At 53.1% G+C, this 21,548-nt stretch overlaps 1 protein-coding gene across 12 annotated transcripts; it reads right to left on the bottom strand.

The window, feature by feature from the left end:
- Positions 1-486: 486 nt before the first annotated feature.
- On the bottom strand, positions 487-21,397 carry HMOX2 (heme oxygenase 2). 12 transcript variants are annotated; one of them, XM_040575063.1, is made up of 7 exons: positions 15,672-15,895; positions 15,414-15,527; positions 5,433-5,543; positions 3,605-3,722; positions 2,419-2,910; positions 1,346-1,466; positions 487-1,265 (listed from the first exon to the last, which is right to left on the bottom strand). In XM_040575063.1, the coding sequence occupies exons 1-7, from the start codon at positions 15,878-15,880 to the stop codon at positions 1,141-1,143; spliced, it is 1,290 nt and encodes a 429-aa protein (XP_040430997.1). In that variant the 5' UTR covers positions 15,881-15,895; the 3' UTR covers positions 487-1,140. The 12 variants fall into 12 exon arrangements, with proteins under 12 accessions (XP_040430997.1, XP_040431003.1, XP_040431004.1 ...); XM_040575069.1 differs by lacking the exons at positions 15,414-15,527; positions 15,672-15,895 and adding an exon at positions 9,679-9,781 and having other exon boundaries at positions 487-1,268; XM_040575070.1 differs by lacking the exons at positions 15,414-15,527; positions 15,672-15,895 and adding an exon at positions 9,679-9,780.
- Positions 21,398-21,548: the final 151 nt, after the last annotated feature.

Genomic DNA, 21,548 nt, shown 5'->3' with positions numbered 1-21,548 from the left:
GTAACAGCCCCAGGCTGCAGCCCAGGCACCCCGCTCCCGTCCACGCAGCCAGCAAGGAAGGGGGCAACAGGGGCAGTGCTGGAGGAAGGCAGAGCGGCACCAGCAGCCCTTGGTGCGGCCCAGCACAGCTCTGGGACACAGAGGGCGCAGAAGCAGCTGTGTAACACAGGGCACCTGCCTCGAGGGAAGCATTTCCTCCCATCAGAGGAGAGGACAAGGAGGGGTGACCAGGAGGCTCCTCCGAAGGGGAAAGGCCCAGGTAAGCAGGGGCAGCAGGCACCTACAGCAGCAGCGGGTCACCTCACAGGAGCCGAGTAAATGAACAACCAAGAGGACGCAGCGGGGATGGGGTGGGCATGACAGGAGTGCCTCAGAGTGGGTGAGTCAGAACAAGACAAAACTGCTTCACTCCATTAACCTCTGCCCCAGCCTTCCTCCCCCCCAGGCCTACATTCTCCCACACTGATACCTCTGGCTTTCCCCAGCTACAGCATAGCAAGTTTTTATTCCAGTCAAGGCTTCAGCAAAGAATTGATGTTGCACAATATACATCTGACACCTTCATACCCCCAACCCACACATTTGGTCCTGTCCCTTCACCCAGGGAGCTTCCACCCATGAGTTATGCTTGGTCCCTGGGACACTGCAACAAGCAGGACATTCCTCTGAGCTAACGGGCCTGTGGCACAACCACCGCAGCATGACTGAAACATCAGTTTCTCAGGGTACAAAACCGAGTGCTCTTCACTGAAAAGACTGATGACACATTCTTGGGTTGCAGCCCAGGGCAGGAAACACCCTCCAGAGACTGCTCCAGGGAAAGAGATGAAAAGCCAAGCATGTGCAGACTTTGTCACTACAGGACAAGACGTCTCTAGCCTTAAAAGCTGCTCCAGCCTGAGCAGAGCAGCGCTGAAGTGGAATCCTCACATCTTCTCACCAGACCAGTCCTGTACACTAGTTAGCTAAAGACATTATATTACTGTGCTTGCATTATTGGTGTGCAAAAAGTCTTGGACAGTCTCCCAGATTTCCCCCCCCTTACTTCCCTGCAGTCAACTCCACCAATGGCAAGGGAACAGTTTGGAAAAGGACAGGGTGCGCCTTGCCACCACCAAGAGCCGGGTGGCAGCCTTGGCATCACATTAGGTACCACGCTGCAGCTCCTGCTGCCACAGCAACGCAAGCCGCGAGGATCAGCTGCACCAGGGGCTGCTTTGCCAAGGCCACGGCAGCGTGGTAGGGACAGCCGGGTGCTGCCTTGCCTGCTAGAACACAGAAATCGTTAGTGCTGCGAGTCTTTCGCCACATTCATGCAGCTGCTCCCTCACTGCCCGCAACCTACCTAGTTTGTCTGCATAGTAAGGGCATTTGCGTAGGTCTCCTTTTCCATCGTGGACTGGAAGGCCTCCTTCTTGGGCTTCTTCCGTCAGTGACTTGCCGATCTTGTCCAGCTCATCAAATACCTGTGCGTGGGCACAGTGAGCACACAAAGTGAGCAGAGCCGGGCAGCTTTCATCCAGACCCACGGGATGATCTGGAGAACAAGCAGGAGCTGCTTCTGCCTCCCTCCACCCAGATCCCAAACGCAGCATTCGGTACTCATTTCAGAGCGCCTCGCAGGCAGATGTGTGGTGACGTCTGGGATGCGCCACAGCTCAGAAGGCGCAGCCCATACCAAAAGCTGTTAAACCCAGCAGTGAGACGCAGCATCACCCTGCTGTTTGCCCTCTAGCCTGCCACAAGGCAGAGTTCTCCCCTCCCTGCTGCCAGAGCTTCTGCAAGGATCCCAACAGAGAAACCTGCCACGTCCTGCCACACTTCTGAGCAGCTTAAACCACAGTGACCTGCTATGGGCACAGATGAAAGCTTGCATCCAGTAACTGAGACTATGCTCATCCCCCAGTGCAGCTCAGTCACGTTTTATGACAGGCAAACACTGAGGGAAGTAAAAGGGGGCCACAAGCTTACAGACATGTCTGGCCACTCAGCAACGTGCGGCATCTCTGGGTGAGACGTGGGATGAGTAAAGTGCAATGCACTCAAATTGATTGAGGCTGCCTCAAAGTGAGAGCTTTGCTCTCGCTGCTGCTTCAAAGCCACACAGCCCTTGGCAATCTTATGGCAAAGTTATCTCAATTTAGCCTCCAGGGCTCAGCTGTGGTGCTGGTGTGTGGGAGGAATTCCTGCCTGATACCAGCCATGTCTCCAGAAACTAGCAAAAGAGCTATTCAACCTAGAATCCCACACAGCAAAGGCAGAACCTCCCCCCACACACACCAGAGCCCCACCACCTGGCCTCTGACCCAAACCACTATGCCCAGGTGAGCAGTGGACTGAATTAACCCAGGCCTAAAAGCTGGTCCAGAGCTGGAAGTAGCAGCACCTACATCTATAGGGGCTCAAGGGATGTAGTACCTGCATGTTAAATCCGAAGGCTCTGTTGGCCTCTTCCACGATCCGTTCCTTACAGCTCTTGTCCAAGTCTAGTGCATTCAGCCTCGCTCTGTACAACTGCTTGAACTGCTGCGCATTGGAAATGTTTTCAAACACGTAGAATTGGATCCCTTCATCAGTACTGGGCAACTTCAGGGCCCTCTGGGCTACCTTCTTCAGCACCTGGCCACCTGAGAGGTCCCCCATGTAGCGTGTGTAAGCATGAGCCACTAGCAGCTCAGGCTCATGCTGCCCCACATGGTGGATTCTGTCCACATAGTGCTGTGTTGCCTCTGAGCACTGTATCTTCTCTTTCCAGTCTTCTCCATAGAAATATTTCATGTCTTTGATCAATGCTTCTTTCCGGTGAAGCTCTAGAGGGAAATACAGAGGAGCAAAGACTGGGTTGTCCTTATTGCGATCCATTTCCTCTTCCAGAGCAGAGTATGTGAAGTAAAGTGCCACAGTAGCCAGCTACGGACAAAGCACAGCGGATGTGAGAGGCCATTCACTTGAGAGGCACATGACACTTTGTGGCTGCCCCACCCCTGCACGGAGTTGGGGTACATGAGGAGAAAACCCCCCGGCTCGACACAAAACCTGCCTGGAGAGCCCGAACCAGGCACGTGTCACTTGAAGAACCTTCTCTACTCGTGCTCCTAACAACACTGCCTACAGAGCAGGAGCTAAGAATTAGCCTAATGTTGCCAGCTGCATGCTCTGGGCCTCCTGTCACCTTGCCGGCGAGGCACAGGGACTAAGCTCATCCTGAGGGTACAACCAGCACCAACAGCCTCGTGCTAGAGAATACCAAGTGTGCCAAGACCTTCAGGATCAGACAGTGCTACTTGTACCCCAAATCCCACCCCTTCTGTTCAGAAGAAAAAGGAATTTGATCTGAAGTCAAGCTTTACCTTTGACTGAGACAGAGACTAGCTTTGCCTCCAGAGGCCAAAATCAGTGCCGTAAACCCACCCAGACTTCACTCCTGAGCAGCTCACACCACCAGTGTCTGTGTGGCAGCTGCACCTGCCCCAAGCAGCCCGCAGACATGTGGCCAGACGCCCAGCACTTCCACCCAAGTTGTTCTGGGCCAGCACGCTCCAGCCTGCATCAGTCATCGGGTACGTCAAAGAGCTCCTCTGCCAAGGAGCACAGCCGCACTCACCTTGAAGAGCTCCTTCTTGATCCGTCCTTTCAGGAAGTCTTTGACAAACTGAGTGTTCTCCGCACGGTCGTGGGATTCCTTAGTCCCATCCTTCAGCAACTCTGAAAGGTCGGTGGGGCTGCAGGCAAGCAGGGAGAGCTCCTTTCACTCCACCTCCAGGTACAGCGAGCAGCTTGTCCCTGCTGCGTTTGGAGGGAGCCTCCAGCCCTCGCCAGCCATCCTGGGGGGTCCCTCAGCCCACCCCAGGCTGCAACTGGCACCACCTGGAGGAGGTGACGGGGGCAGCAGCCAGGCTCCCACGGGCCAGCCAGACTTGCCAGTGCGAGAGGCCTGATCCTTACCGGAGGCTCAGACCCAGGATGCCGAAGCAATTGCCAAGAATCCCCAGGTGCTTGCACTGTTACTTTTCCTTCTCACCCCTGTGAGCCCCAGCAACACTAAAAAAGGAGACCTTGAGCGTATCAAGGGCAACTACCAGGGCAGGCTAAGAGCTCAGTAGTATCCCTCCTTGGTCTCCGCAGATGAACACACAGGCTTTTCTAACTGGGGCATCAGTGGTATTATATTAGTTGCTGAAGAAGAAATGAGAGCCCAGCAACAAAACAGGGCAGGAACATCCTTAAAAAGCTTTCTTATCCTGAATTACACTGGTTTTGCAGGTTTTCACAGGCTCTCCTTCTAGAAATGTATCAGCTTAGATTACAGCCACTGCACTACCTGAGAAGTTTGGTACAGTTCTCAACACCCACGCTCACAAAATTATGCCACAGTGCATTTTGAACATGCTATCTGCAGCAAAGCAGTCATAAAAACTGTGTATGTTAGCTGTAAGGGAGACTTTGAACACTCCACACTCACGCATCCAACAGGCTAGAGAAGGCCTGGACACAACAGGAGCGCCTGGAAGCGTAACAGGCTCAGTTTCGTGAGAAGTTAGTCCAAGAGAAGCAAACCCAACCACCCCGGTATCCTGGGAGCCACCCTACTCACCCTTCTCATTTCCATACCTTAAGTTTTTGCTTTTAAGACATGATTCATGGAGTGCATTGAGTGCAACGGCATCACGTCTACTAGCAGGCAGCTACTAATTGCACAGAGGGACAACCAAACAGTTCTGTGTACTGTTGAATGAAGTATGAATACATGTATGTTCTGCAGAACATCACCTTACAGAAGCAGCCCCAATCTCTGTAGGAATAATGCAGCTACTTATTTCCCTTCGCTGAGGGCAGCCTCAGTCCCAGCTGGACTTGTTTCCAGCTCAGCTTACTCAGGCTGCTCCACATCCACTTTTCAGATCAATCCTGTAGACACTGAAAAGGCTGGAGAAGAGCATAACTGAGTAAGGAGGCTGACGCTGTGCCTGAATCTGTCTTTTAAACTAACCCCCAGGAACAGACCCTTGCCTAGACCAGTGGGTGTTCTGCAAAGACAAGAGATGCAGCTCACTGGAGCAGAGTTCACCTCTAGAGTCATCTTTCAAAATAAGAAGCTGCTATCACATGAGGCTGTCCAGCAAGCCATGAAAGGCCAGTTCACCTTGGCAAGGAAGGCACAAGCAAGACTGCTAAATGGCCAAAGCACTTCTGAAGTTTGAGTAAAGCCTAAAAAAACCCTGCTTGTTGATCATTCCTTCCCATCCCTTCCACCCTTTCACTACACTGTTGATTAAACAGACTTTACTGCACATGCATTTGATTAATCACCTATTCTAGTCCCTCACTCCCTTTCGGATGCGGAGAAATACCACTCCTTTACCCGGGAGCTCTCCCGCCTTGCCCAAGACCCTGTCTGTACCACGTTGCAAGACAGGGCCAGCACTACTCACCTGACGTTGTCATCTTCCATTTCCTCATAGCGTAAGCTCTCCGCTTCGTCTCCCCCCTCCGAGCTCTCCACAAGGGACGGCATTGCTGGTCTGTGCTGGGGATTAGGCACTCTGAAAGGCAAAGTTAGAGCGGGATGTTAGAGGGAAGCTGCCTTAATGGAAGGGATGTGTAGGAAGTGTCGAGCAGCCCAGCAGGGAGTCCTGCAGCTGCACCACACACAGGGCAGCAAGGAGCAGCCACCGGCCCTTTCCACTGCACACCAGGACACTTTCAAGAGAACAGCCTTGCTCGTTCAGTTCAGCTCCTCCAAACCTCAACACTAACAGCCAGCCGACAAAACCTTGCTCTCAGAGGAGCCCCACGAGACCGGGAGCAGCCTGCATCAGGTGTCACGCCTCAGGAGGGCTGCTGGCTGAAGGCTACCCGAGACCTCCACGTTAGCAACCTGTACTGAACCCGTGAGCAAGCCGCTTTCCGCTGCTGCTACCAAACATCTCGTCCAAGGCTGGAGTTGGAGCAGGGTAATCGGATGGGGAAGCACCTCTCCTCCGGGTAAGCTATCCGGAAGCTTGGAAGATGAACAACCACCTCAGCTGCCCAGCAGTACGGAAGCACTAAGTCAGACTCTGACGCCCCACAGCTCCTGGAAGAAACGAAAGCCTCCCTGCAAGGACATATGAACAAGTCCCAAAGCAGGGGCAGACCCCACTGCTCTGCCTCCCCCAGGCTGTTCTCCACAAAGCATCAGAGCAGCTACTATTGAGCAGAGTGAGCTGCAAACAGCGTTCCTGCTACCACCCAGACACTCCTCTCCCACCGAACAGGATTTACTCCAAACCCCAGAAGCAACTGCAATCTCCCCCCCGTTTTGGGAAGAGAAAAGCCTCCGCGGATGTAGCAGGGTGCACGAGAAGCACCAGCAGGTTTCTACCTGGCTTAGCCCAGCTGAACACCCTGGCTACGCCACAAATCCAGCCACCTCATTTAGAAAATGGAGCTGTAATCAGTGCTGTGCTGATTACACCACCGAGTTCCAGGCAGCCTTGCCAGATGAGGCAGGCACTAAGCTCCCTGCTGGCTCTCCAGGAAGCCCTGGCTGCTCAGAGGGACCCCTCCTGCTCTCCCAGCTTGGCTCCCACCTCCCTGCGCAGGCTGCACCCGTGGGCTCACCACTCGGCCCCCATCTGGAGGCCGGGGAAGAGATGAGAAGATCAACAGCTGCAGACACGCCAAGCAAGTCTGCACAGAGCCAGAACAGGGAGATCGCCTGGTGGCTCCAAGCTAGCAAAATGCTAACACCAAGAGTGCTAGTTATAAATTAACTGCCCCAGCTTCCAGCCCTCGGGTTACAGCTACCCTTACGGCCCTGCAGAGCAGCAGGAGCTGGGGCTGAGCTCACCCCCGGGTATGGAGGAGCAGGGCCCTGCCCCAGCTCGGGGACACACCATCGGGGCAAAGCTTTTACCCATGCTGGGGCGCTCCTTGCACTCACTGCCACAGGGCCTGCCCTGGGTGGGAGCGCAGAGCAGTGCCCAACGGGTCTAAACCAGGCTGCTCCGGGACAGCAGCCAGCCCCACACAGCAGCGAGAGCCTCGGAGGTGTTCTGAGCACAGCCTCAGCGGGACACGAGGGGATGCCCGCAGTGCTGCCGGTTGCCCCTGCCCAGGCCCAGAGAGAAGCCTGCCACGGGCACGAGTGGGCACAGGCTGCCGACAGAGGGGGAACTCTTCATGGCGGCCTGGCTTTCTGCTCAGCTGACTTCAGGCCTGGCACTGCCCAAGAAATGCAGATTCCAAACCTGAGCCAGAGGAACTGGTTCTGATTTGTCTCATCCCTCCCAGGAGCTGCAGCCCCGAGGCAGGGCGTGCTGCCTTCCCGACCCCGGATGCAAAGCAGCAGGCGCCAGGAGCCACGAAGGGCGCTTCAGCACCGCTCATCGCCTGGAGGAGGTACAAAGGCAGAAGGTGAACCCAACCCAAAGGAACACACAGACCAAACTCCAGAAGTTCGGGGGCAGCAATGGTCAGAGGCTCCCAGTGGCCAGACACACACAGCACAGCTCCTGAGCTCATCTTTGACCAAGGCAAGCTCGCTAACACACCCACGAGGCAAGCCCCGCGCCCCTGAGCACACTTTGTTTAGCAGCACTCGCCAACACCGGCGCTGTGCTCGCCAGGCTACGCAGAGAGCATCTGAGGGGGCTCAGAGGCACTTGCCCAGAGCTGTCACCAGCGTTGCGGAAGCACAACTGCTCAGCACGGTGAGCTGTTGTTCAGGTAGCACTGCCCCCCCTCAGAAGAAGGTGTTAGCACACAAGAAGTCATTTAAGGACCTTGGCACGCTCTCAGACCCACATCTCGCGTGCCGTTTTTGTTCAAGCTCGGTTCGACGTGCTCACCTCCACAGCAAAACGTAGGGCAGGGACACCAGTCCCTTCAGCACGAGGTGAGGACAGCACACGTACAGGAAAATAAGGAAGCTTAGATCTTCCTGATACAGGCTCTAGCACAGACAGCTCCCTGATGAGCTACAAACTCAAGAGACAAGTCAGCACCAATCAAAACCCCGTCCTCTTCCATATTAGGATCCTGAAGAGAACTTGGAGGAGGGGAAAATCAAAGCGTTATAACCCATCTCACCACAGACCGCTGTTTTTACTCAATAACAAGCAGCTGAAATTCTATGACATGGTCACTGGTCAGAGCACTGGCTTCTTGGGCCATCCCTCTCCTTCAAAGGAGGCAGTGTCCTACACGCCGAGGGGGAGGTTTGAGCAGCTGCCTGCCTCCACTTCAGAGGCCAGAACACGGCTTCGTTTGCTGGGAGCAGCTCTGTGCTCATCCAGCCCCTGGCTGATGTTCAGAGTAAACACATACCTCCCCAGCACCCTGCTTGGGAGGAGTCCAACGGCCACGAGACCTGGGGTAGCAGGGCAGGAGAAGTGGAAAGAAGTTTTGGTACAGGACAACTCAGCACTCCAAGCATTTATTTTCCAATAACAGCACTAAAGCCCTCCTAGAAAATATCCCCATCTCATCTAGCCAGCACTTGCTTTTCCCCTACAGACATCTGCACAGCGAGCTTCACACTCGAGGTGCGTGGCCATTGTTCTCAGCGTAGGACGATGCCTAACCCCGGGATGACCCTGCCCTTTGAAGGAAGTCAAAAGACTGCACTGCAGCAGGGAACTGAGACTAGCAGTCCTGGCTTTGCTCAGGCACTCTCAGAGGTTCAATAATTCACAGAACACCCACTCAGTACAGAGTTCACAGTTGTTGTTCAACTAGCACGCGACTTGAAGGTGCTTCCCTAAACACACACAGCTTGCATCCTTGCAATGAGGATCAGCACAGCACGGCTGGACGTACTTAAGCATCTCAAAGGTGAGACGAATCCTACAGCTCCAGGCCTAGCAGCTTGAAGCCATCACCAAGGTAACCTGGCAATTATATCAGAAGAGCTTCTCAACTCCTTCTCCCTCTAGGGAGGTACTTGGCTGGTGGAAATAGAGACCCACAGTGTAAGTCACTACGTTTCCTGACCCCACCTGAGTTTCAGACTCTGCCTGGACACAGCCAGTACCTCAAGCCTCAGGCACTCCCAGCGGTGCCCAAGCAGACACGACTTCTGCCCCCCTCCAGCTGCAGTCCAGCACCTCAGCGAGTTCATCACGGAGGGAAGCTCCTGGTGAGCTCACAGACCGCTGCGCTTGCCCAGGTGGGTGCTTCAGGGAGCAGCCCTCGCAGCAGGCGGCCCGTCAGCGCTTTACCTTCTCGTGTGGGCCCGGGGAGCAGCGCAGGGGGCAGCTCGGTCAGCCAGGGGCAGGCAGGGCGCAGCGGGACGAGCACCCAGGTACCGAGGAGCACCGGCCCTGCGGGCACACAGCTGGACGTGCCGGGACCGCCGGCAGGCCGGCACCGGGCCGTTACGGCCCCACGCGGAACGCAGCCGCGCACGGGCGCCGAGAGGCCGGAGCAGCGCGGCCGCTCCGCCCGACGGGGGGCAGCGGGAGGCCCCGAGGCCTCGGTCCTCCCAGCCCCGCTGCGGACCGGGCCGGCCCCAGCCGGCCGAGCTCCGGAACGGCCCCGGGATGTGACGGGAGCCCGGCGGGGCCGAGCCCGAGCGCCTCGGCCTGGTGGCGGCGAGTCCCGGCCGGGCCCCCCCAGCCCCCGCCGTTACCTCAGGGGCGGCCCCGGCCCCGCCGCGTTGCCATGGGGACGGCGCCGCGCACGCGCACCACTCACCGCCCGTCGCCGCCGCCGCCGCTCTCGCGCTGCCCCGCGGCGCTGACGCGACTCGCGGCCCGGCCGCCCGGCATTTATATGCGGCACGGCGGCGGCGCGGCCAATCACCGGCTTCTGACGACACGCGCGGGGCCGCCGATTGGAGGAAGGGGCTGCCACGTCAAAAACTAGGGGCTCTCGGGCCCGCCCCGCCGTGGCCGGCGCAGCAGGCCCCGCCCCCGCCGCGCAGGCGCAGTGGAGGCTCCCGAAGGGCGGGCGGCCCCCGGCCGTGAGGGGGCGCTGGGTTCCCGGGGGAGGCGGCGGTGCCGGGCGCGGGCGGCGGGAGGGAAACGGGGTCAGCGGCGGTGTGGTGAAAGCTTTATTGGCGAGTCTTTTTGTTTACCTCGTCAGCGGTTCGCAGGCTCTAAGACGGTCCGTTTACTTCCCTCTGTACGTTCTCCAAAGGCACGGGATTTCCCCTCCTCTAAAACACACCACCGGGAATATCCCACGCTGCCCGAACGACTGCCCTCCTGTCCCTCCTCAGCGCCACCCCTCTGAGCACCACCTCCTCCCGCCACGGCATCACACCTCCACTTCAGCTCTCTGCACCCACTCTCCCTTTCTTCCACCTCTACTTTTTAGGACCTCCTGAAGAACCTCCTTTCCATTCTCCTAAAAAGAAATTGCCTTCACTCTCCATAAGCGGGGCAATCGACAGAGCGAACGGAGGGCGACGCTGGGCTTTGCTCCCCGGGGATGTCACAGGGCACCAGACCTAACTGCACCCCACTCTCACCCCTCCTGGGGCTCCCCGGCCCTGTGGATCTGCTGGTGCCGGAGGAGCGCAGAGCTCACGGTGAAGCCCTTCCCGCAGTCAGCACAGGCGTAGGGCCGCTCCCCGGTGTGGGTGCGCCGGTGCTGGATGAGGTGGGCACTCTGCCGAAAGCTGTCCCCGCAGTCCGCGCAGGCATAGGGCCTCTCTCCTGTGTGGACCCTGTGGTGGCGGAGCAGGGCTGATCTCCACAGGAAGCTCTTCCCGCACTCGGTGCACTCGAAGGGGCGCTCCCCAGTGTGGAAGCGGCGGTGCTGGATGAGGTGGGAGCTCACCGTGAAGCTCTTCCCGCACTCGGTGCACCCGTAGGGGCGCTCGCCCAGGTGGAACCGCCGGTGCTGGATGAGGGCAGAACTCACCGTGAAGCTCTTCCCGCACTCGGAGCACTCGTAGGGCTTCTCCCCAGTGTGGACCCGCTGGTGCTTCATCAGCTCGGAGCTCTGGCTGAAGCTCTTCCCGCACTCTGCGCACTCGTAGGGTTTCTCCCCAGTGTGGACCCGCTGGTGTCGTGTCAGGGCTGAGCTCACGCTGAAGCTCTTCCCGCAGTCACTGCACTTGTAGGGTTTCTCCCCGGTGTGCACTCGCTGGTGCTGGACGAGCTGCGAGTTCCCAGAGAAGCTCTTCCCGCACTCGGCACACTTGTAGGGCTTCTCCCCGGTGTGGGTTATCTGGTGCCGGATCAGCTTGGAGCTCATGCTGAAGCTCTTCCCGCACTCGGTGCACTCGTAGGGCCTCTCCCCAGTGTGGATCCTCTGGTGCTGGATGAGGTGCGATCGCTGCCGGAAGCTCTCCCCGCAGTCGGAGCAGGTGAAGGGTTTCTCTCCAGTGTGGATTCTCCGATGCTGGATGAGGTTGGAGCTCACCCGGAAGCTCTTCCCACAGTCCCCACATATCGTCAGTCTCCCCGCAGCAGGATTTCTCTGCTGGATGGTATCAGGCAGCCTCCTGAAACTTTTTCCACGCAGCATCACTCGACTTTGACTCCTCCCCAGGGGAGGTCTCTGAACCCTTTCTGACCTGTGGGGGGGAACTTGGTCATGTGCAATACTCTGGGAACTCTTCTCCTTGGATAGTTCTGACAGTAAGCCCTTGGGCTTCCCTGGCCCAGGAATGCCCTGGTGGGGATCCTCCTCTTTCTTGCTCGAAATCCCTTCCTCAGCTGCAAGAAAATGAGAATCAAGAAGAGTCACAAGCAAGAAAGGAAGCATTGGACACGGGAAATCAAAAGGGGACAAGTTCTAAAAACTCAACAGATTGACTTGAAGGTTAAAATTTTCTGGTATTTCCCTCCAACCTACTGGGTGGATTTTGCAGTGCTCACAGGAACAAACCCTGAAAATAGCCCTGCATGCTCTGCAGTAACTTGACTCTACTGAAATTATATGCACATCACAGGTAAAAGTTTAGTGCTCAAATGGAAGAAGATTGCTGCTATTCTGGGATATTATATCTGAAAATGCTATTAAAAGTTGAACTGGAAGTCAGAGAAGGGTCATAAAGAACTACCTTGTTCAGCAGAACATTACTTTCATTACAAAGGATGCAATCTCTGCTCTTACTTGTGCTGCTGGTAATGCAGAGAGAGCAAGTGCACGAAGAAGACATTGGCCCTAAGGCATGAAACATGCCCATCGCCTGCAGCATGGCTTATGCCAATCTTAGAGCAGCAGGAAAGTAACTTTCTGTTTCCAACAGTGCAGAACAAATCCACTGTCAAAGCCGCTGTTGGTAGAACACAGTCAGAGCACATCGAAGATCCAGCACAGTTGATTCCAGATTATGAACTGCGGAAATCTGATAAACATGAAAGATGAAGGTACTGCAAGTCAGTGGAAGTAACGCCAGCTGAAGTTATGAACGCCTTCTGGGACACAGGCAAAAACCGGCCCTCTTGCTCACACTGTCTTGCAGAAGTGTTAATGATATCGATCTATGCTACGCAGACCCAGGTCACTTGAAAGCCTTTCGAGGACAAGGTGCTTATATAGATTTCTAGGGCATTTACAGAGAGCAGTGACTCCTTCCACTGCTGAAATCTGGTTTGATGAGCACCTTAACAGGCTCAAAAACCTGTAACCCCAACTGCGCTGTGGGCCTTGCTGACAGCGGAGGAACAGCTCTTAGCAGGCTTCTGCACTCAATTGGCAAGACAAGAGCAGTGAGGCACGCACCCTTCTGCTGTCAGGGAAGGGTAAAAGGGTAAATGGACATCAGAGGGAAGTACGTGGGATGTCGAAATGGCAACACCTATCTCTGAAGAGAGGTGTCACATCCAAATTTAAGACAGGTTAATCAGGCAAACAGATTTCCATGGCATCTCTTTACATGGACTTCCAGAGATAAAGGCTGTCTTGCTGTTGACTATATGTAGACCCAAAACATGGAACAGGCTGAAGTCTAAAGCCACAGACATGGAGACCTCCAGATTTTTTTCTCCCCCAAAGTGACATAGATTTGACTGCTACCTTCTGATTCTGTGAAAACTCTTGTGAAATAAACTGGTAACATATCGGTCCTGTGGGACAGACGTACAAACCACAGGCGCTTCCTGTGGTCTGGTAGAGCTGCGATAAGGAACTGCATGCCTTGGAAGGCAAGAGTCACTACTGAACCATAAGTATGCAATAAAGGAAGGACTTCGAGCCTACAATTTCTAACCAGACCAATATATACACAAATTTAATCTTCCTCTTTGTAGTCAGTGTAAGAAAGCATCGCAATATGATTTCACAGCAAACTCCTGAGATAACTTCCATGGCAATTTGGCATGGTAGTTAGTCCAGTTTTTCCCTCAAAGTTTTTGTTAAAATCATCCTTTGAGAGAAACAGGAACTGGAATTTTGCTCTTCACCATGAAGGTATTTCCATTTGCCTGCAGTTACATCCATCCAGGCCTGGAGGAATAGTGTAAGATGATACCCAAACACAGGTTAAGATGACATTTCTGTCAGGCCAGCATGAAGCTCTTGACCTGTACCTCAGACTTACCAAGTAGACGATGGAGCTAGTGAAGTTGCTGTGCTGCTGTTGTGCCACAGAGAGATATTCTTCACCTTCCCTAAATTCGGTACTTACACAGAATTTTGTTTCTTTACGCAGAACTTGAAGAAGTCTTCAAAGCACACAAGAATCAAGTCTTCTACGGTGTTCTGTACTTTTTGGGGAAATTCAGAAATTTTAAGCTTCATATTACATTGTTTACTGCCATGGTTCCAGCTCTCCACTATGGAACTTCTACAACCATTTTTGTTACTTCTGACCTACCAGAAATCTTAACTGGTATCCAGGAAAAGCTGTACGTATAGGGTTTAATTGAAATCATGGTGACTGTAACTTTCTGAAAGTATTTTAAGTGGAAGAATGGTAGAGTGTGCTGGGGAGGTGTCACCCGTATGCTTATTCCCTTCCCTGGCATCTACTTCTGGCCAGTCCTGAAATCCCTGAGACATGGCTCTGAGCCGTACAGACCTTTGGTCCAACTCAGCAGCGCTGCTCACATGGCCTCACAACACAGCTGGACTCTTTTAACTGTTGTACCTCACTGTCAGGACTGGAAGGTGGCTGATGTGATGCCAGAGAAAAGGCTCAAGGGGAGATGCAGGGACCAGGAAGCCCGACAGACATTCCAAGCAAATGAACAGAAACTGGAATATAAGAATTACTGACAGATGATCAAAGAGGGCATACTGGGGAAGAGCTGGCATGGCCTTTGGAAAAAGTAGTCTCATCTCCCAAACCACTTAGAGTTCTTCAGAGATAACACCAGTGTTAGCAAAAGGGATATCTGGCTTCCAAAAACATTCCTGAACGACATTTTTGCTTCACCAAAACTGATGAAGAAACTAAATTGCCATGGAAAAAGTGACCCAAAAGAAGGTACTAATGGAGCAAAGGAGGAAGTGGAGACATCTGCTGATGAGTCTGTGTTATCCAGGGTTAAGGAAACAAAGGATGACTGTAAAGATCAGCTCTGGCAGAGCCTTGTGATAGTGACCAATTAGGTGGCAGGGGAACAACAGGGGACATTCACTGCAGGTAAACAAAGAACTGCTGGGGAGGAAAGCCTCTATACCTTGCACTTATACGAGCATGAGCCTAGGGTGTTCTTGGTATCATTCAGGAACAGCATCTTGGCACTAGAACACATTGATGAAAACCACAGCTGCTGGGCATGCAAAACAGCTAACCAAATATTAGCAACTGTTGGGAAAAGAATAGAGGGGAAAAATAGAGTGTCATTCTTCCCTGCTTCTCTGAATCCACAGTAAATCCACATCCTGATTACACGCAAGGGGGAGGATGGATCCCCCATCTTACAAAAGCTCTAATAGCACTGAGAAAAATACATTGAAAAAAGAACGATCAAAGGAATGGCACAGCTTCTGTACTGGAGATGACTCATCTGTCCGTTCTGCTTGCAAAAGCTACAGTTGATAGGGGATATAACAGATGTCTGTAAAAGCACAAGTGGCCTGCGGAGTGGGTAGGGATCCATTCTGCCCCATTTGCTCTGAAAAAAGAGTTACTGGCATCAAATGAACTACTAGAAGGCGGCTTCAAAGCAAACCAAAGGAGGTAGCTAACTAAGCTGTGGAATTCCTTCCTGTAAGCTGTCATGGATGCTAAAAATGCAAATAAATTCAGAAGGCAAGAAAATACAAAGCGGGCTATGAGATACCAAGACATCTAGCTCAGGAGCTTGTGAAGACACAGACTGCTGAGGCCTGAGAAGGCACATGGACACAGCACCGCCTGTTTGCTCTTGCCTGTGTCCAGTGACAGCCGTTGTCGGAGCAGACAACGCTCGACAGACCACGGTGTGACCCAGTACGACCACTGCTGCACGTTCTGGCAGGATCCGGGGGTGCCAGAGCTGTTTTCCCCAGCGGCAGGCTCCCGGACGGTCGCACCGGCCCCTTACCTGGACGGCTGCCATTCAGAGCTGCCTTCCCTTCGACCGCGCGCAGGCGGGAGGACCGCAGCTCTTCCTCCCGGTCCGCGTGGGAGATCATGGCCGGCTCCGCTCCGGGGGGTCCTGCTCGGGGAGAAGAGGGGGGACGTCAGCCTGCCTCTGCCCTTTATCGGGGCGCTCCAATTGGGGGGGGGGGGGGGGGGGCACAACAACCCCCCGAGGAGCCCCCCCCGGGCAGCCCCAGCTCCGCCGGGCGCCCGCACGCACCCCGCGGTCCCCCGCAGCCCCCCGCGGCCCCGACCCCGCACCGCGGCGGCTCCCCGCAGCCGCTGTGTGCGGGGAACACGTGATGGCGACGGCCAATGGCGGGCGGCGCCCGCGCCTCTGAGGGAGGCGGAAAATGGCGGGCGGCGGCCCGCGGCCCTCCTGCGGCCCGGTGCCGGCTGCCGGCGGGAGGAGGCGGCCGCTGAAGCCATCTCCTGGCAGCGCGGAGGAGGCCCCCGGGCTGTGCCGGGCGGCCCCGGTGGGCGTTCGCCTCCTCCTTGCCCCCGGTCAGCTGCAATAAAAGGAGAATCCCGAGCAGAATGGCTGGTGGGGACAGCACCAAAATGCACACCTCGGTGTCAGATAGGCCCGCTTCTGTTACAACATGGCTCTACAGCACTAGTAGGGGTGCTGGTTCCCCTGACTTTTAGCTTTAACAATGCATTTTATAAGATCTTTAAAAAAAAAACTTCAGGCATTGCCGAAAATAAGGAACCTACTTTCGTTCATTACTTAAATACCATGGATATCTGCCTTAGTCAGAAGCACTGCTAATATATGTAATTGCCCAGAAAGCTCAAATGAGAGAAAATATGTTACAGAGAGCTTCATCCTGCTGACGTGCCCCAGCGGGGCACAGCCAGGCCTCCCTCAGCACCCCATGGGCAGGGTGCAGCGGTGCTGCATGGACGATCCACCAAAGCCCCCAGGAACCCAACCAGCTCGGAGCTACCAAGGGCTCTGCAAGCAGGAAAGCTCCTGGCAAACACAAAAGCCTGCTCTGCTCCTCAAAGTCTGACCTGAGCTTACTGGTAAGAAGTGTCAGGCATAGGAGATGTTGAGAGTCTAGCACAACTGCTCCAGAGGGGCCAACCAGCCACAGAAGCAACAAAGAAACCAAATTAATAACTGCAAGCTGATGGTAGGTCCCTGGCTGTCAGAAAGCAAGTATGCAGCCCTGCCTAGGTACTGCACAGGAGATGGGAAAGATGCACTCTGGGTCAACCCTGCTATTTTCGTGAGACACTGACTGGCTATGGACACACAAGCAAGCTCCATCTTCTTTCCTGCTCATCTCCAGAAGGGGATAAGACATTGGCAAGTCAGATTTTTACCTCTCTGACCGGCATTTCCCCAGAAGTCTAATGTGCTTTACCTGCACAGGGGCCGCTTGGCAACTCCTCCTCTTCAGAGCCCTTGAGATTGGTGACCAGCTGCCCATCCTCTTGTTCCATGCAAGAGATAATACCTGACTTAGCAATGGGCATCCTCTCCTTAGGAGAGGAGAAATGAGTTATTTGCTCCAAAGATAACTCCATAACACTAAGCACTGCCATGTGTTTGCAGGGGGAAATCCCTGCCTGGGAAGACACATCCCTTGGGAACTGTCCTTGCCCACAGTAGAAAATTGAGACAAATCACACGTGATAGGTGGGTGGGAGGGAGACGTGTGCAAGTGGCTTGGCTTTGGTCTCTTCCGACCTCCAGACTGGCAAAGATGAGTGTCTGCCAGAAAATGGAGGCAGGTGCTACAATACAGTGGCTGGGCTGTGCTCCAGGGACCCAAGGAGCCGACCCACAGGTAGCTAACAGCTATTCTGCCAAAACACTTGCTAAGTGTGAAGGCAATGCTTCGCACATCTGATAGCAATCGCTTTGGCATGGCTGAGACACATCTGGTTCCCAGCTTTCCTCACCTCAGAGTTTGAAGAGTGCCAGAAGCCAGCAGGGCTCTCCCAGGACACCCAGCCCACACATCTCCGTAGAACAAAGCTGTGCTGTTTTCCTCCAGCCAAGGACAACCTCTTTCAATGAAAGGAAAAGGTGTGCAAGTCAAACTTCCATCATAGTATCCCCAGTCCCACAGACGGCCTCTGTTTTAAACCCTCCTGGACGTAGGTTTCACCTCCTCCTGGCTCCAGCATCACCACAATGGTGTGCACACAGTGAAAAATCACTCCCACTGGGAGACATTAGCTGCAGCAGAAGCTGTTTGAGGTATGTTGCTCATATGCCTCTGGTTCTCTGTCCCCATTTCTCTGGAGCTTGTGCTCACTGTGATTTTGTGCCACAAGGCGTAAGGAGTGGGCAGCGAGTCCAAGGAGGTGCAGGGCTCCTGTATGCTGCCCTTGGGACAAAACATATCCACACTCTTTGCACACCCCACGTGGAGTACATATGGCTGACAAACCTGAGCTCTGAGTACAGCACACAGCTCCCTGCCCAGCAGCTGACAAGACAGATGCTTCAGAGAAAGCAAAGAAAGAACACAACACGCTTGAATAAGTAATACCAGCACAGAGCAGGGCGCTAAGGTGAAATCCTTCCTCCTCCTGGGCTCATGGTGCTGCGGTGACTCTGCCATCCAGCCTGTGCTGAAGGGACATTCAGTGACTTCGCTCTCTGGCCTCCCATAAACGTCTGAGCATGAAAGCCTGTGCAGCTCCCAGCAGGTGCTGCTGGAGCTGGTTGTTCCTGCAGGGAAGGCAGGCACTGGGCACTGCAGGAGCTCACTGGCTTCAGGCCGAGGCTGCCTGGGCAGGAGGCAGCACCAGCAGCACCGGCTTTGGGCAGAGCACATCACTGTCTGTTCTCTCACGCCAGACAAGCAGCCGCCACATGAACAGGATGGCCAGTCACTTGACACTGAACAAGGGACTTTACTGCCCAGAAAAGCAGTCTGTTTGCCTCTCACGGCACAATGAGAGAGCCCTGGCATATGGCCGGGCACCAGTGAAAGAGCACAAAAGCAAGGATGATTTTAGCCAGCTTCATGTCTGTCATTCCCTTTGTGCTGCCATGTTTCTAAAACTGGATGTTGTTATTTAGCCCTACCCCTGTAACCTCGGCAGCTCTACGATGTGAGATGAACATTTTATGTTCATAAAACTGGGAGACTGGCAGGAAAATGAGTCACACTGCCAATTCTGGGAGCTGTCTCTGGGGTTGCCAGCAGACACAAATGTGCTGCAGCCCCTTCCAGCCCAGGATGTCCTACGGGCTGTTGGTACTTCCAAAGTCAGGCCATTCCTCTCTCCTCTTGGCTTCATTTGCTCAATCCCCTTCAAGCGCCTCTCTAACGTGCTGCCATGCCACTGTGCCAAACACGACCATCTTTCACCCTTCTCTGCACCAACACCCAGGAAAGTAAATGGTATAAAAGAGCATTTCTGGGAAGGTTTCTGTCAGGTGAACAGCAAACACGCACCCCAGGCTGAAACACAGACACCTTGTTGCAGAATTTCAATGAAGACAAACAAACATTGAGACACGACAATAACCAACTCTTTCTGAGAAGAAAGTGCCAGAAGGCAGCAAAGCAGAGCTCTGGAAATTTGTACTTGGGCTCAGTGTCCTGCTGGCAGATCAGGGCCCACCAGGTGTGCTGCATCAGGTAGCTGGACAGTCCTAGGTCACAAGAGTGGACATGTGGCCTTCGCTGTTGTATAGTGCAATGGGAAAGGGGGAAGTGGGCTTGTGCTGAGCTTAGGCAAGGAGTGAGTCAATGTCCCATACTGAGCTGAATGTATCCCCCAGTTTAAGCTTACTGGATGACTGCATGGGCACTAGAGCAGCTGGCCAGCCAGAGGCAAGAGACCTGGGCAGAGAAATACCGCACGTACCTCCAAAACCCCATTCTGGGGGACAGCAGCTGAATCACAGAGACATCTTTGCTGAAGGCTGTGTCGTCTCCCCAAGCACTTTGGTGTTTCATTAAACAGCAAGCAGCTTATATGCAATGTCTCTGAAAGAAATGTTATACAGGAATGATTTAAAGCATTAGCAAAAAGCAAATGAGTACCTTTGAAATGTATTTCCCAAACAGATCTAGTCCTCTAAAAGAACTGCAGGAAGGATTGCTCTCACATTTATCCCCATGAAATTGAAACGCTAGCACTATAAACATAATATTTGTAGTCTGTTGGTCCAGTACTAAGGGAAAACACAGCAGTCACTACTCTATGCTGTATAGTAAGTACTCTCATGTTTTGTGGTTAAATTGGCTCCTACATAGGTCTTGGCCATGGTGATGGATTATATCCATTGAAGAAATATCATTAACAGACAGTGTGACTTCTAGAGTAAGAGGACAGATCTGTGTCTGTATAAGGAAACAGCACTCTTATCATATGCAAGGTTATTACAGACACATCTGCCGCACAGCTTTTCAGAATAAACCTTTTGAGACTATTTTTTTAGGCAGGAAATGTGACAATAAACAAAACAACACAGCTACAAAACAGTATCCATAAATCAATGACACACATCTTTTGACTGCCACAGTGAATTTAGAAGCTGTGTTTTCCAAAGCTCATTCAGAGTTAACGTGGTACATCTTGGTAAGACAGAAGGTTTCAGCAATGCCAGTAATGTATCTGCTCCTTTTTTAACTTAAAAAAACAATTAAAACCTTAACTGAAAAGGTATTTTTTTCTGTAGCCTTGGAAGTGTTAAAACAAATAGAAGTATCAATATATTTTTTTAGATGCCACTACACAGTCGGAAATAAAAAATGATGACAATGGATTTTCCAAGGCAAAATATGAGTCTGCATCGTGAAGGTAAGAAACACAGAATTACATACAAATCAAACTGGCAACATATGATCATTGGCAGATGGCAAAGCCAATGTTAGCTTGGGGAGGCACTCTGCTTACGGATTAATGGAGCAGGCGAATGAATAATTGCTTTCAGAAAATTTGCAGTAAAACGTCAGATATGTCCTTGTGTTCTTAAAGGCTGTAAAAGATTTTAAATCCTTTATCTGTCATCTGAGAAAAATTTTATAATTACAAGAGACATTTTGTCAGCTTCATAAACAAGAAAGCATCGTAGGTTATGTCCAAACCCTGACAGTACAGATGTGATATTTAAAATTATATTTTTACATTAGACAAAGACTGCCCAGTTGCAAGTTTTATGAATGACAAAAACAAGAGGATGGAGACACTTTCAGTGGCTAAAATTCAGACTTTTTTCACAGCATGCTAAACAGTATTTTATGACAAAATGCTCTTATACTTGAACAATTGTAATTTATATGCACCAAAATGTGACACTGCCTTTACCAAAGGTTAAGATGTAACAAAGAATTGATTAAAAAATCTTTGATCATAAATGTAAGTCTTACTTTAAAAGCAGAGCAAAAAAGCTGGGACTGGATCTTATTTATTTTCCCATATTAAGACTGAGAAGTATGGCTGAAGCTTTTTCTGAGTATGAAGCGTGTGCTTGAGAGAAACACATGGTACGCTGAGGGAAACATTTCCTGGAATGCCACTTAAAGGCAAGCCTTGGCCATTTAACGAAGTTGTCTCATAGCAGCTCTTGCACAAGAAGGTGGGGGGGAGAAGTGATGTGATTGCCAGGGAAGAAAACTACCCCAAGTTCCTGAAAATTCACCAGACATGACAGAAGGTTTTGCTAGGAAGTCCCCACACCATTACACATGCTGCAGCGACACTTGAGGGAGGAGGTTCATAAGCCCTCGGTCATGAACCAGTTACCTGTTTCCCCTTCACCAGCAGCCCTCCCTCCAAGGCCAGAGCAGACCCTTCCCCGCAGCCGTCCTGGCAGACTCTGGCACCTTCCCCTGCCCTCCCTGTAGCCTCCCTTACCTTTGGGCCACGTGTCCCTGAAGAACGGGGCAGCTCATCGCTCTCCAGGTCACCAATGCACCGCTCATCAGTCACTGCCAGGTGGCCTCTCCCATTCCACCTCTCTTTGCTACAGGGCACCCGCCACAACTCCTCTTCCTCCAGGTTTCTGCTCAGGTTCCGGGCAGTACAGCCACAGACTGTGGAGCTCCTCCTGCTCTCAACCAGACCCAACACCGCTGCCTAGAACGACCCGACCCCCAAGTCTCTCATAAGACATTAC

The sequence above is a fragment of the Cygnus olor genome, chromosome 15 (assembly GCF_009769625.2).
Source record: "Cygnus olor isolate bCygOlo1 chromosome 15, bCygOlo1.pri.v2, whole genome shotgun sequence".
Taxonomy (NCBI): domain Eukaryota; kingdom Metazoa; phylum Chordata; class Aves; order Anseriformes; family Anatidae; genus Cygnus; species Cygnus olor.
The sequence above is the reverse complement of the archived record's forward strand: the minus strand, read 5'-3'. Positions and strand labels throughout refer to the sequence as shown.